The 14856-nt window shown below is 40.9% G+C and overlaps 2 protein-coding genes across 2 annotated transcripts in view; one reads left to right on the top strand and one right to left on the bottom strand.

Moving 5' to 3' along the window:
• LOC119491100 (interleukin-1 receptor accessory protein) overlaps positions 1-14856 on the bottom strand; it is a 256684-nt gene that overhangs the window by 62188 nt on the left and 179640 nt on the right. The gene's annotated exons all lie outside the window — the stretch shown is intronic.
• Positions 1-14856, top strand: part of col4a4 (collagen, type IV, alpha 4) — a 56360-nt gene that overhangs the window by 26712 nt on the left and 14792 nt on the right. Inside the window, exons 6-28 of the mRNA XM_037774725.1 lie at positions 1-44; positions 141-257; positions 515-583; positions 1486-1521; positions 1897-1959; positions 2839-2874; positions 3952-3993; positions 4632-4712; positions 6013-6057; positions 6630-6692; positions 7521-7565; positions 7723-7776; positions 7908-7968; positions 8058-8162; positions 8253-8408; positions 9188-9277; positions 10644-10804; positions 10934-11006; positions 11102-11208; positions 11838-12021; positions 12274-12342; positions 12437-12544; positions 12638-12706. The exon at positions 1-44 is cut by the window's left edge and continues 1 nt beyond it. Coding sequence (XP_037630653.1) covers positions 1-44; positions 141-257; positions 515-583; positions 1486-1521; positions 1897-1959; positions 2839-2874; positions 3952-3993; positions 4632-4712; positions 6013-6057; positions 6630-6692; positions 7521-7565; positions 7723-7776; positions 7908-7968; positions 8058-8162; positions 8253-8408; positions 9188-9277; positions 10644-10804; positions 10934-11006; positions 11102-11208; positions 11838-12021; positions 12274-12342; positions 12437-12544; positions 12638-12706 — 1878 coding nt within the window. The remainder of the gene's footprint in view (positions 45-140; positions 258-514; positions 584-1485; positions 1522-1896; positions 1960-2838; positions 2875-3951; positions 3994-4631; positions 4713-6012; positions 6058-6629; positions 6693-7520; positions 7566-7722; positions 7777-7907; positions 7969-8057; positions 8163-8252; positions 8409-9187; positions 9278-10643; positions 10805-10933; positions 11007-11101; positions 11209-11837; positions 12022-12273; positions 12343-12436; positions 12545-12637; positions 12707-14856) is intronic.

The raw sequence follows: 14856 nt of genomic DNA, 5'->3' as shown, positions 1-14856 counted from the left end.
GAAGTTTCGGTGTTCCTGGGTTTCCAGGTTTAGAAGGAGTCCCGGTAAGAAGCCCCGCCTCTCATCCTCTCAGCTGCTCCGATTGGCCCAGACGTAGTGGGGTCAAAGGTCAGACTGTGAGCATGTGTGTGTGTGTGCAGGGTCACCCGGGTCCTGCTGGAGGTCCTGGTTTTCCAGGTCTGGACGGATGTAACGGCACCAGAGGAGAAAGAGGAGATCCTGGACTTCCTGGAGGACAAGGACCTGATGGAGAACCGGTCAGAGTCACTGATCGATCAATAACAAATCAATAACATGCGCTGAATGAAGTATTCAGGTTTTAGCTTCAGGTTTTATTATTAAACTTGTAATAACTCTTTGTTCTTATCCACCAGACTCCAGAGGATGTTTTGTTGTAATGTAACAGTAGTATACTGCGTACAGATATATTAGTAATACAAAGTACACAGTGTACTGTAGTATATGTAGTGTAGTATTATGCAATCACCATGGTAACAGTGTTTTTATTCTGCAGGGTTTTGCAGGACCACAGGGATTCCCAGGAGATCCAGCGGTCTACTTCATACAGTACCCTGGAGTATCTGTGAGTATACCTGTACTATACATGTACTTGTACTGGAAATACACCTGACACTTTACTGGAGCCAAATGTCTTATTTTAGCTGAAAACCCAAAGAGATTCAGTTCACTGTGACAGGAAACACTTACTTTACTTAAGTAAAACAAAGTCTAAATATTCAGTAGTTCATCAATGTGGAATCAATTTAGATACTTTGTGTACTACTGAGTAGATTAGGAGTACAGTACTGCATCATATCATATAAACATAATCATATGTTTTTATATGTAAAAATAGACATGGACATCATCATTTATTTCAAAATAAAAGCTCTCCCAACTCTCACTGTATGTTAACAGGAAACTTGGCATGGACCTAATGTTTCAAAATAAAGTTTCATTACACCCAAATACTACTTTCAAGAAGTCTATTCTGCATTTACGGCATAAGATTTTTGTATTTTTCAGCATTGCTTTGCAATTCATTTCAGCTGTCAGCATTCACACGCATTTTCTGCAGGAAATCCAATTAACTAGTTTGTTTTTTAAAATCTGAATCTGTAAATTAACTGAAGTTATTAAATAAATGTAGTGGTGTAAAAAGTACAGCATTTACCTCTGAGATGTAGTGGAGTAAAAGTAGACAGGAAATACTCAACTAAAGTACAAACACAGTACTCGAGTAAATGTACTTTTCTCCACTTTGTCGACTAATCGTTGTAGTTCTATTCTCCACAGGAGACCACAGATTATGGGATGTTTTGACGCTCTTAACATTAGCTTCTGTTCTTGTTTTTCTGATTCTCTGAGTACATTTACAATATAGTATTTATATATTTTACTGCTAATGTACTTCGCTTTGGACAAAAGATTGTAGAATTGTGATTGTGTAACGTGAATAAAAACGTTGGTGTTTGTGTCCTACAGGGAGACGTCGGGACCAGTGGACTTCCTGGTCGGCAGGTGACAACAAACACAGCGTTTTACTTCACTACGTTTTTTGACACCAGAAGTTATTTTGCATATTAAGATTGTACTTTCAAAACATATTTATAAAATATGATGTATTTTGAAGTATTTTCTACAATAATTGATAGTTATCGTGTAGGAAACTGTCATATTATTTGATATTATTTTATATTATTATTATTATTATTATTATTATTATTATTATTTCTTGTTTCAAGCTGCAGAAATTCCTTTTTAGAGAAAAACAAGTTGATTTAAATGTAAAATAGAAAATAAAACACCATCAATTGAGGTATTATTAATTACATAAAGAGTACTTTTACTTGTGTGTGTGTGTGTACTACTACTGAGAGGTGTTTCTGTCTGCAGGGTGAACGGGGTCCAGCTGGTCAGATGGGAGTTCTGGGTCCTGCAGGACCCGACGGGACCAACGTGAGTCACAACAAACACACCTGATCAATATTACTACTACTACTACTGCTACTGCTACTGCTACTACTACTACCACTACCACTGCTGCTGCTGCTACTGCTACTACTACTACCACTACCACTACCACTGCCGCTGCCGCTGCCGCTACCGCTACCGCTACTGCTACTACTACTACTACTGCTACTGCTACTGCTACTACTACTACTACTACCACTGCCGCTGCTGCTGCTGCTGCTGCTACTGCTACTGCTACTGCTGCTACTGCTACTGCTGCTGCTGCTGCTGCTGCTGCTACTGCTACTGCTACTGCTACTGCTACTACTGCTACTGCTACTGCTACTACTGCTACTGCTACTGCTACTGCTACTACTACTATACTGCTACTGCTACTGCTACTACTACTACCACTACCACTGCCACTGCCGCTGCTGCTACTGCTACTGCTACTGCTACTACTACTGCTACTGCTATTACTACTGCTACTACTGCTACTACTGCTACTGCTACTGCTACTGCTACTACTACTACCACTACCACTGCCACTGCCGCTGCTGCTACTGCTACTGCTACTGCTACTACTACTGCTACTGCTATTACTACTGCTACTACTGCTACTACTGCTACTGCTACTGCTACTGCTACTACTACTACCACTACCACTGCCACTGCCGCTGCTGCTACTGCTACTGCTACTGCTACTACTACTGCTACTGCTGCTGCTACTACTGCTGCTACTACTACTACTACTACTACTACTACTACTACTGCTACTGCTATTCTACTGTGTTACTGTGATTACATGCAGTTATAGTACTATATATAATAGTACAATAGTAATACTCACAGTGTGTACATGTACATGTCTGTGTTTCTCTACAGGGTCTCCCTGGTCTGCCCGGCTCCAGGGGTCCACCTGTAAGTATTACAAGTAGTCTACATCTACTCGAGTACAACTACAACTACAAGTACTGCATTACTGCAATAATTGAGTATTTCTATTTTCTGTTACTTTATACTTCTACTCCGCTACATCTCAGAGGGAAACTATGAATTGTATACTGCACTACATTTATTTGACCCCCCAAAAAACAGATGTAGTTCTACCGTAGTTCTACTGCAGTTCTACTGTTGCTCACTGTAGTTCCACTGTAGTTCTACTGTTGCTCTACTGTAGTTCTACTGTAGTTCTACTGTTGCTCACTGTAGTTCTACTGCGGCTCTACTGTAGTTGTATTGTAGTTCTACTGTAGTTCTACTGCAGTTCTGCTGTAGTTCTACTGTAGTTCTACTGTAGTTTTATTGTATTTCTATTGTAGTTCTACTATAGTTCTGCTGTAGTTCTACTGTAGTTTTACTGTAGTTCTGCTGTTGCTCACTGTAGTTCTACTATAGTTCTGCTGTAGTTCTACTATAGTTTTACTGTAGTTCTGCTGTTGCTCGCTGTAGTCCTACCCTAGTCCTACTGTAATTATACTGTAGTTCTACTGTGGCTCACTGTAGTTCTACTGTAGTTCCACTGTTTCTCACTGTAGTTCTACTGCCATCTACTGTAGTTCTACTGCAGTTCACTGTAGTTCTATTGTAGTTCTACTATAGTCCTACTGTAGTTCTACTGTTGCTCACTGTAGTTTTACTGTAGTTCTACTGTAGTTCTACTATGGCTTTACTGTAGTTCTACTGTAGTACTAATATTGTTTAACTGGAGTTATACTGTAGTTCTACTTTAGTTTTACTGCGGTTCACTGTAGTTGACTGTAGTTTAACTGTAGTTCTACTGCGGTTCTTATGCGGTTCTATTGTAGTTCTACTGTGGCTCACTTTAGTTGTACTATAGTTCTACTACGGTTCTACTGTAGTTCTACTGTAGTTCTACTGTTGCTCACTATATTTCTGCTGTAGTTCTGCTGTATATATATATATATATATTTATATATATATATATATATATAGATGATAGATAAACATATACATTAACAGGTGTTTGTTTTTCAGGGAGAAAAAGGTCGCTCTCTGCCGGGACAGAAAGGAGACGAGGTACAAATATTCAACATTTACTCCAAGACGGTCTGACAGCAGCTCATCAGTCACCTAATCTAATCTGATTCATGTTCATAGACAACACTGACGCTCAGCACGACTTTCAGCAACGCTTTCCTACAAATATCCAGGAAGACCTGACGCACGTTTACATTTCTGCTCCAGTCTTTTCAAAATAAAACTACTCAGCTTTAGGAAAACATCGTGGTTAGAGTTAAAATAACTCCAGAAGTGGAGTGACAAATTAACAACGTTGACTTCTGGCCTCACACGGGGCACCAATAGTGGTCTCCTGGTGAAAGTCTTGTGTTTTTAGACCCACCCATCCATCCCGACCTCCCCCCTCCCCGGCCGCTCTTTATACTTCCTGGTTCACGTTTACGTGGAGTACATACGGAATACATCCATACATTACATTTTGTAACTATTGTGTGAACTGCCGTGAGACTGGGCTGTTTATTCTGTTTATTCCAGTAGAACTTCAGTCAGCAGCCTTTAAAGCTTCAGAACTGAGAGGATTCACTGTTTACTGTGGACTTTATCAGTAGCAGTAGTACCCCGCAGTGGTAGTATTCCAGTACTGTGTAGTACTGTGTAGTACTGTGTAGTAATACAGTACTGTGTGTGGTCCACAGGGGGATCAGGGCCTCCAGGGGCCTCCGGGGCCGTTTGAGTACGTCGACCCTCCAGAAGACCTGTACATTAAAGGAGAACCGGTGGGTGGGGCTTCAGTCTGTTACAGCCAATCAGATCACAGCTTTATACTCTAATACTGTTCTACTGTAGTTCTACTGTAGTTCTACTGTAGTCCGACTATAGTTTCACTGTAGTTCTACTGTAGTCCTACTGTAGTTCTACTGTAGTCCCACTGCAGTTCTACTGTAGTCTTACTGTAGTCCTACTCTAGTCCTACTGTAGTTCTACTGTAGTCCCACTGCAGTTCTACTGTAGTCCTACTGTAGTCCTACTGTAGTTCTACTGTAGTCTTACTGTAGTTCTACTGTAGTCCCACTGCAGTTCTACTGTAGTCCTACTCTAGTCCTACTGTAGTTCTACTGTAGTCTTACTGTAGTTCTACTGTAGTCCCACTGCAGTTCTACTGTAGTCCTACTCTAGTCCTACTGTAGTTCTACTGCGGTTCTACTGTAGTTCTACTGTAGTACTATAGTTCTACTGCAGCTCTACTGCAGTCTTACTGTAGTTCTACTGTATTTTTTACTTTAGTTCTACTGTAGTACTATAGTTCTACTGCAGCTCTACTGCAGTTCTACTGCAGTTCTACTGTAGTTCTACTGTAGTCCTACTGTAGTCTTACTGTAGTTCTACTGCGGTTCTACTGTAGTCCTACTATATTTTTACTTTAGTTCTACTGTAGAACTATAGTTCTTGTGCAGCTCTACTGTAGTTCTACTGTATTTTTTACTTTAGTTCTACTGTAGTACTATAGTTCTACTGCAGCTCTACTGCAGTTCTACTGCAGTTCTACTGTAGTTCTACTGTAATCCTACTGTAGTCCTACTGTAGTTCTACTGCAGTCCTACTGTAGTCCTACTGTAGTCTTACTGTAGTTCTACTGCGGTTCTACTGTAGTCCTACTATATTTTTACTTTAGTTCTACTGTAGTACTATAGTTCTTGTGCAGCTCTACTGTAGTTCTACTGTAGTTCTACTGTAGTCTTACTGTAGTTCACTCTAGTCCTACTATAGTTTTGCTGTAGTTCTACTGTAGTCCTATTGTAGTCCTACTATAGTTCTACTGTAATTCTACTGCGGTTCTACTGTAGTCCTACTGTAGATCTACTGTAGTTTTACTGTAGTCCTACTGTAGTTCTACTGCAGTTCTACTGTAGTTCTGCTGTAGTCCTACCGTACTTCTACTGTAGTTCTACTGTGGTTCTACTGTAGTTCTACTGTAGTCCTACTGTAGTTCCACTGTGGTTCTATTGTACTTACTCCATGTCTTTGCTGTAGTTCTGGTTCTGTTGGTTCTAATGATGGATTCTGTTGGTTCTTCAGGGTCCTCCGGGGCCTAAAGGAGTCTGTGGAGTTCAAGGACTGCCGGTAAGTTCAGATATCAGATCAAACCTCTGGAACATCTGGCTGAAGGAATGCAGGGTTTTCCTGAACACACGGTTCTAATGGACACAGGGTTCTCCTGAACAAGAGTTTCTTCTGACGCAGGGTTCTAATTAACCCAGGGTTCTCCTGAACACAAGGTTCTAATGAACACAGGGTTCTAATGAACACAAGGTTCTCCTGAACACAGGGTTCTCCTGAACACAAGGTTCTAATGAACACAGGGTTCTAATGAACACAGGGTTCTCCTGAACACATGGTTCTCCTGAACACAGGGTTCTAATGAACACAGGGTTCTAATGAATACAGGGTTCTCCTGAACACAGGGTTCTAATGAACACAGGGTTCTCCTGATTGTTACCAGGAACATCATGTGGTCTATGTGTTTCTTCTTGAGATGGACTTGTGTTTAGAGAACACCTTCAGGTTGACTTCAGTCAGAATCCGGTTGATAAACATTCCGAATGTTATTGATCGCGTATTGATTGTTCTGAATGTGGAACGTGTGGAACGTGTGGAACGTGTGGAACGTGGAGGTGATGATGTTTGTGTTTCAGGGTTTGGACGCTCTCACAGGGATCAAAGGAGAGAAAGGGATTGTGGGATTTCCTGGTTCGAGGGTGAGTAACCCTCCGTCCTCACGTTATTGATCACTATAGATCAGTATTGATTAACCCTCCGTCCTCACGTTATTGATCAGTATAGATCACTATTGATTAACCCTCTGTCCTCACGTTATTGATCACTATAGATCAGTATTGATTAACCCTCCGTCCTCACGTTATTGATCACTATAGATCACTATTGATTAACCCTCTGTCCTCACGTTATTGATCACTATAGATCAGTATTGATTAACCCTCCGTCCTCACGTTATTGATCAGTATAGATCACTATTGATTAACCCTCCGTCCTCACGTTATTGATCACTATAGATCAGTATTGATTAACCCTCCGTCCTCACGTTATTGATCAGTATAGGTCAGTATTGATTAACCCTCCGTCCTCACGTTATTGATCACTATAGATCAGTATTGATTAACCCTCCGTCCTCACGTTATTGATCAGTATAGATCAGTATTGATTGACCCTCCGTCCTCACGTTATTGATCAGTATAGATCAGTATTGATTAACCCTCCGTCCTCACGTTATTGATCATTATAGATCATTATTGATTAACCCTCTGTCCTCACGTTATTGATCATTATAGATCATTATTGATTAACCCTCCGTCCTCACATTATTGATCAGTATAGATCACTATTGATTAACCCTCCGTCCTCACGTTATTGATCAGTATAGATCACTATTGATTAACCCTCCGTCCTCACGTTATTGATCAGTATAGGTCAGTATTGATTAACCCTCCGTCCTCACGTTATTGATCAGTATAAATCAGTATTGATTAACCCTCCGTCCTCACGTGTGATGTGTTCGGGTGTTTCAGGGATTTTCTGGTAGCCCTGGTCTGCTCGGAGAGACGGGATTCAAGGTGAGTTAACAACACTGTATAAAGATATAAAAGCTGACATAATGATAATAATAATTAAACTTCTTACTCATACTCCCCTTTATGACAGTTAGTTACTCTGTTTAAATGATAGACCTGTCAGCCAATCACAACCCGTCATGTGTTTTTGTGTTTTCAGGGGATTGGAGGAAGTCCAGGTCTCCCAGGTCTGATTGGACGAGAAGGTCCTAAGGTCAGTCTGTCTGTGTGACATCATCATAACCGTGCTGACCAATCACAGTAACAGTAACACAATATGCTCGTATCACGTGCACGCGCCTGGTATTTATGTGCACGCGTTGATTAAAGCCGGTCTGTTCCCAGGGCATGATGGGAGATCCAGGTCCTAAAGGCCTCCCTCAGGACGTAGACGTCATACACACAGGTACGGATCAATACACACTGATCCATCGGCTGACTGATGTCATCACCCTGGTATGATGTCATCACAGCTACCTGCCTCCTGTCTTCCAGGTGACGTCGGAGACCCCGGGGCCCCCGGGCTGAGGGGCCCTCCGGGAGACATGGGGCTGATGGGAATGCACGGCCCCCCCGGAGCCCCCGGCAGATCAGCACCTGGTCAGAAAACCTGCAGCCCCGTTCACACCTCATCCATATTTAAGGAGGTAAGACGATGAAATAAAGTTCTGTGTTGTTCCCCCGTCTCAGGTCCAGCAGGTGTTGTGGGTCAGAGGGGAGTTCCAGGATCCAGAGGGGACGGAGGAGATCCAGGTCAGGTGTATACTGGCGGACCCACACCTGGAGAACCTGGAAAACCAGGTCGTCCTGGACCCAGAGGACTGAAAGGAGAACAGGGGAGTCCAGGTACCAGAGAACGCCTGGTGATGTCATTATCTAAAGTTAACGTGATAATAATGCTGATTTGTTTTAACGCCACTAATTGAACTAATAAAAATGTCTTAAGAAAGTTTGAAAATGTAAAAAAAAATTGCTTGAAAAATGTCCAGAAAATGACGGAAAAAGTCAGAAAAATAATGTCTGTAAAAACGCTGAAAAATTACAGAAAAATGACAGAAAAAACTCAAAGCAATATACAAAAAATGTCAGAAAATGTCCGACAAATGTCCGAACAAAAATGGGTTAGGGCTTTCAAAGTTAACGCAAATTCGTTTTAACTCGGAACTTAACTGTAACTAATTTCTGTAACGCATTAACGCAACTTGTGATTTTCAGGTTGTAGCGGCTCAGTTCTAAAGCTAGTGTGAAGATACTGGTATCACATGAAACTAGAGAACCTGATGGATCCATCGGTACCAACCATGTCAGACTAGCTGGTCATGAAGGAGGTTAAATAACGCTCCAAACTTAACGCTAAATTTTGGCGAGGAAAAACTGTCATGTCCATTTTCAAAGGGGTCCCTTGACCTCTGACCTCCAGATGTGTGAATGTAAATGGGTTCTATGGGTACCCACGAGTCTTTTTCAACAGATAGAAAAAGTGCGATTAATCAGGGTTAAATATTTGAATGACTGACGGCTCTAAAGTTATTCAAATCAGTTGAGTGAAGTTATTTTTGTGTTTTCATTTTAATAATTAATCATTTCCTGTTGCCGTCCTGCTGACTTCCTGTTTTTCTCTTCAGGTACTTACTGTCTTCCCGGGGCCCCAGGAGAGTCTGGAGATCCAGGTGATCAGGGGCCCCCGGGGGCCCAGGGCTTCCTAGGGTTTAAAGGTCAGTGTCTGGACAGATTGATTGATTATCGATCATTGATTGTTGGTTTTCAGTTAGTCAATAAGTGTGTTTCCTTCCACCGGAGTAGAAACACGGGACATTTTGAATGTCAGTGTAAATATCTGTCGTCTGTTAGACTCATCGGATCTCATATTGGAAATCTGAATGGTTCCTTTCTCGCTTTAAAAAACAATAAAACTAAATAACAGCTTATTTAAAGGCTTAATAATAGCTTTTTTTCCAGTAAAGGATGATAACCATGGATGTATTAACACTGGCGACGGGCGACGCTAAGCTAAATAATGTCACTTCTGCTCTAAACGGACGTGAGAACACAACATGACGCGATGAGGAAGCTCCTAGTTCAAGGAAAGATGAAGATAAATAGAAATATTGATCAGTATTTATTGTGTTTATTACTATTTCAACATTCTTGAGATATTTATGTTATTTGTAACATGGTTATATGGAAATAAATCTATAGTGTTTTGAAGTAAAATTCTCATTAACAGTAAATATGGAAACATGACCTAAACATGGAGAGTATATCTTTATAAGTTGTTTCATAAATGTTGTATTTTAGTGTATTTTCATCATATGTATAGTTATAGTTGTAGTCAAAGGCCCTGTTCAGACCTGTTATTAACGTGCGTCCTCAGTGATCCGATCACAAGTGGACAGCTTTAAGTACGGGTGTGAGACTCGAGACGCATTCAGGACGCATTGAGATCGGATCTTTCAGACCACATTCAGAGGTGGTCTGGGCCACATGAAGGATCGCCTACTCTACTGACGTCCCGCTGGGATCAGAGGGGGCTCTGATCTCCTCATGTGAATAGACAGACAGACCGAAATCATCAGAAAAATGTCCTGATAAATGTCCCAAAAAAATGTACGAAGAAAATGTACGAAAAATATTCGAAAACAAGCCGTAAAAATATTCGAAAAATGACTGAAAAATATCAGGCAATGTCCAAAAAAAGGCTGAAAAAATCTCCAAAATGTCTTAAAAATGTATCACAAAATGTTCAAAAATTGCCCAAAAATAAGCCCAGAAAATGTCCAAAATTGTCCGAAAAAAAACAAAAGCTGTCCATAAAAACCCCCAAAATGTCTGAAATAAAATCCCAAGAATGTCCAAAAAACTGTATAAAAAAAGGCAGACGAAATGAGACCATATAAAAGCATATCAGTCTTAGGAGGAGCTGGTCCTGATGTATTATGGGTCGTTATTTTCGGCGTTAAAGGCCAAGGATGCAGGAGGTCAATAGAAAGAAACGAGGCCCCAGGATTGTTCCCTGAGGAACTCCACGTCACGGTTCTCCACATCTATATCAGTGTTTTTAAATCTACCTGTGTGTTTCAGGTCGTTCTGGCGACTGTTCTTGTGGCCCCCCGATTATACTGAGGGGCCCCCCCGGCCGTGTGGGTGACCAGGGGTCTCTGGGATTTCCGGGAGCCCCGGGGGCCCTGGGGGAGAGAGGAGAGAAAGGTTTACCTGGAGACAAAGGAGTGCGTGGACAACAGGTGAGTCACCGGACGTCAGAGGTCAGAGGTCGTAGGTCAGCAGCCAGGTGAAGCACAGAGCCAGTTAGATGTTGAGTGTTTGATTGATTGATTGATTGACTGATTGATTGATTGATTGATTGTTTGCAGGGTCTGGGTGGATTTCCAGGTGTCAAAGGGTTCAAAGGTCAGAAGGGAGATTTCACTGTGGTGGATTATAAAGGTGAGTTTAACATTTAAATACTTTACTCACCGGTCTCAATGAATGAATGAGCGACTTCAGGTCATAAAGGGTTCTGATTGGACTCGTGTCTCCAGGTGACAAAGGAACCCGGGGCCAGCAAGGCCCTGCAGGCAGACAAGGATTCTCAGGGAGAAGAGGACTCGACGGGCCCCCGGGGGCCTCTGGAAACCCCGGCCCCCAGGTGAGTCAGACACTCCGGGTGAACTCACACTGTCAGACTTTGAAAACCATCAGGACCAACAGTCCCCCCACGGAGAGAAAGGGATGCTAATAGTTTATAGCCTTCTGCTAACAGCAGCTAACGGCTCACGTTAGCTGCTGTTAGCAGAAGGCTAATAGATTAGCATCATTTCCTCTCCGTCTCTGAAACGCTTCTCTGATATTGTAGCTCTAGAGCTCCAATCACAGTTACTCATCTCTAATGTCTGAGATCTGGATTCAGACAACAACACAGAGGACATTTAGATGTGGAGCTTTAGCCCACTGCTAGCGTTAGCCTCCAGCTAATGTTAGCCCACTGCTAGCGTTAGCCTCCAGCTAATGTTAGCCCACTGCTAGCGTTAGCCTCCAGCTAATGTTAGCACACTGCTAGCGTTAGCCTCCAGTCTTTCCTTTGTTTAGCCTCCAGCTAATGTTAGCCCACTGCTAGCGTTAGCCTCCAGCTAACACCGGAGACTGATACGTCATCAGGATGTTTGTTTCTTGTAGCTGTGATGAACGCTGCAGCCTGTAGGGGGCGCTGACAGCACCTCACGCTGTTACTGTTGACTGGATGACGTCTCTTTAAGTCACTTTTCTGTTTCTCTTCAGGGTGAAAGTTTCCCCAGTTCTCCTGGAGAAAGAGGCCTCCCTGGACTCTCAGGGCCAAAGGGATTATCAGGACCTTCAGGCCCCCCGGGGCGAGGTGTGGTCGGAGCAGTAGGACAGCGCGGGCAGCCTGGGGACCCGGGACCTTCAGGATTCCCTGGTCCCCCTGGGCCGAAGGGGGTTACAGGTAGAGATCGATCTTAAGTCAACTTTAAATTGAATCTGCAGGAACGACTCCAGCAAAGTGTTAAATTACAACCCCCAAATCTCCAATCCCCTGACTCCTCCTCTTCCTCTTTGACTCCTCCTCTTCCTTTCTGACTCCTCCTCTTCCTCTTTGACTCCTCCTCTTCCTTTCTGACTCCTCCTCTTCCTCTTTGACTCCTCCTCTTCCTTTCTGACTCCTCCTCTTCCTCTTTGACTCCTCCTCTTCCTGCAGGTGACACTCTACCCTGTGCACCCAGAAACCCCGGCGCCCCCGGAGAAAAGGGAGACCCTGGAAATGCAGGTAAACACCATCTACATCTACAACAGCTGTCTGTCTTCTCACCTGTCTGTCTGACTCCCTGTTCACCTGTCTGTCCACCTGTCTGTCTCTCCAGGTTACCAAGGACTCCCGGGTCCTCCAGGTTTTCGTGGCATAACCGGACCTGATGGAGCTAAAGGGGACAAAGGACAGCCTGGACTTCCTGGACCAAATGGACGACAAGGTACCGGAGCACACCTGTACCACACCTGTACCACACCTGTCCTTTACATCATCTCAAACATTATCTTACCTACATCCTCTCCTCCTCCTGCAGGACCTCCAGGTATTGTTGGCGACACCGGAGAAGAAGGACCTGAAGGCTTCAGTTATGGTGGAGATCCAGGTACAGTCACCTGTCATACGTAGTCTCCGTGACGTCATCCACTATGGCGAGCCGTTTCAACATTCAGTAGCTAAGACTGAATTGACTGACTATCCTGAAATAACATTAGAGATGTCTACAACTACATTATGACTAGTCCGAGTTCTTATTCCAGATATCTACAACTACTTTATGACTAGTCCGAGTTCTTATTCCAGATATCTATAATCTCATCGTGACTAGTCCGAGTTCTTATTCCAGATATCTATAATCTCATCGTGACTAGTCCGAGTTCTTATTCCAGATATCTATAATCTCATCGTGACTAGTCCGAGTTCTTATTCCAGATATCTACAACTACTTTATGACTAGTCCGAGTTCTTATTCCAGATATCTATAATCTCATCGTGACTAGTCCGAGTTCTTATTCCAGATATCTATAATCTCATCGTGACTAGTCCGAGTTCTTATTCCAGATATCTATAATCTCATCGTGACTAGTCCGAGTTCTTATTCCAGATATCTATAATCTCATCGTGACTAGTCCGAGTTCTTATTCCAGATATCTATAATCTCATCGTGACTAGTCCAAGTTCTTATTCCAGATATCTATAATCTCATCGTGACTAGTCAGAGTTGTTGTCATGACGTTGCTCATCAAGGCTTCCCATTGGATATTGGCCCAAAAATATTCAAAGAAACATCCGTGAAAAAAGTTTAACAAAAGTGTGAAAAAAGTCAAAAACATGTCCCAAAAAGGTATGAAAAAAAGTATAGAAAAAAGTAAAAAAATATCCGAAATAAAAGTTTACAAAAACAATTCTGAAAAAACGCAAAAAAATGTCCAAGAGATGTCCCAAAAATTTCTGAAAAAAGTAAAAAAAAAAAGTCAGACGAATGTCCAAAATTTTTTTGTCCTAAAAAATATCCGAAAACGAGTATGAAAACTGTCTGAAAAAAGTATGAAAAAAGTTAAAAAAAAATTCTGAAAAAAAAGTTTAAAAAAAGTCCCAAAAAGGTCTGAAAAAAGTTTTAAAAACTGGCAGACAAATGTACAAAAAATCTAAAAAAAAAGTCTGAAAATGTCCAAAAAAAAAAAAGAATTAAAAAAAATAAATAAAATAATAAAGTCAGACAAATCTCCGAAAAAAAGGTTTAAAAAAATGTCCGAAAAAATATCCGAAAAAGAGTATGAAAAATGTCTGAAAAAAGCTTGAATAAGATGTCAGACAAATGTCCGAAAAAGAGTCTGAAAAAATGTATCAAAAAATGGCTGAAGATTCTTTTTTTCTTAAAATGTCAAAAGAAATATCCGAAAAAACGCAAAGAAATGTCCAAGAGATGTCCCCAAAAATTCGGAAAAGAAAGTCAGACAACTGTCCGAATACTTTTTTAAAAACGTCCGAAAAATATCCGAAAACAAGTATGAAAAAGTATGAAAAAAGTTTAAAAAAATGTCTGAAAAAAAAGTCCCATAAAGGTCTGAAAAAAGTTTTAAAAAAATGTCAAACAAATGTCAAAAATGTCCCAAAAAGGTCTGAAAAAAGTTTTACAAAAATGGCAGACAATGTCCAAAAAAATTTCCAAAAAAATTCACAAAAAAGAAAAATGAAAAAAAAAAAAAAAAATTCAGAAAAAAAAAAATTTTTTTTTTCTTCCAAAAAACATCCGAAAAAAAGTTTAAAAACAAAAGTCTGAAAAAGTTTTTAAAAAAGTAAAAAAATAAAGTCAGACAAATCTCTGAAAAAAAGGTTTAAAAAAATGTCAGACAAATGTCCGAAAAAGAGTCTGACAAATGTCTGAAAAAATGTATCAATAAATGGCCGAAGATTTTTCTTTTTTAAAATGTCAAAAAAATAGCCAAAAAAAAAGTTTACAAACAAATTCTGAAAAAACGCAAAAATATTTCCAAGACATGTCCCAAAAAAATTCGGAAAAATAGTCAGACAACTGTCCAAATTTTTTTTTTTAAATATCCGAAAAATATCCGAAAACGAGTATGAAAAAGTATGAAAAAAGTTAAAAAAAAAAAATGTCTAAAAAAAAAAGTTTAAAAAAAAGTCCCAAAAAGGTCTGAAAAAAGTTTTAAAAACTGGCAGACAAATGTACAAAAAATCGCCAAAAAAGTCTGAAAATGTCCGAAAAAAAAAAAGAATTCTGAAAAAAGGTAA

Source organism: Sebastes umbrosus, chromosome 7 (assembly GCF_015220745.1).
Source record: "Sebastes umbrosus isolate fSebUmb1 chromosome 7, fSebUmb1.pri, whole genome shotgun sequence".
NCBI lineage: Eukaryota > Metazoa > Chordata > Actinopteri > Perciformes > Sebastidae > Sebastes > Sebastes umbrosus.
The sequence above is the reverse complement of the archived record's forward strand: the minus strand, read 5'-3'. Positions and strand labels throughout refer to the sequence as shown.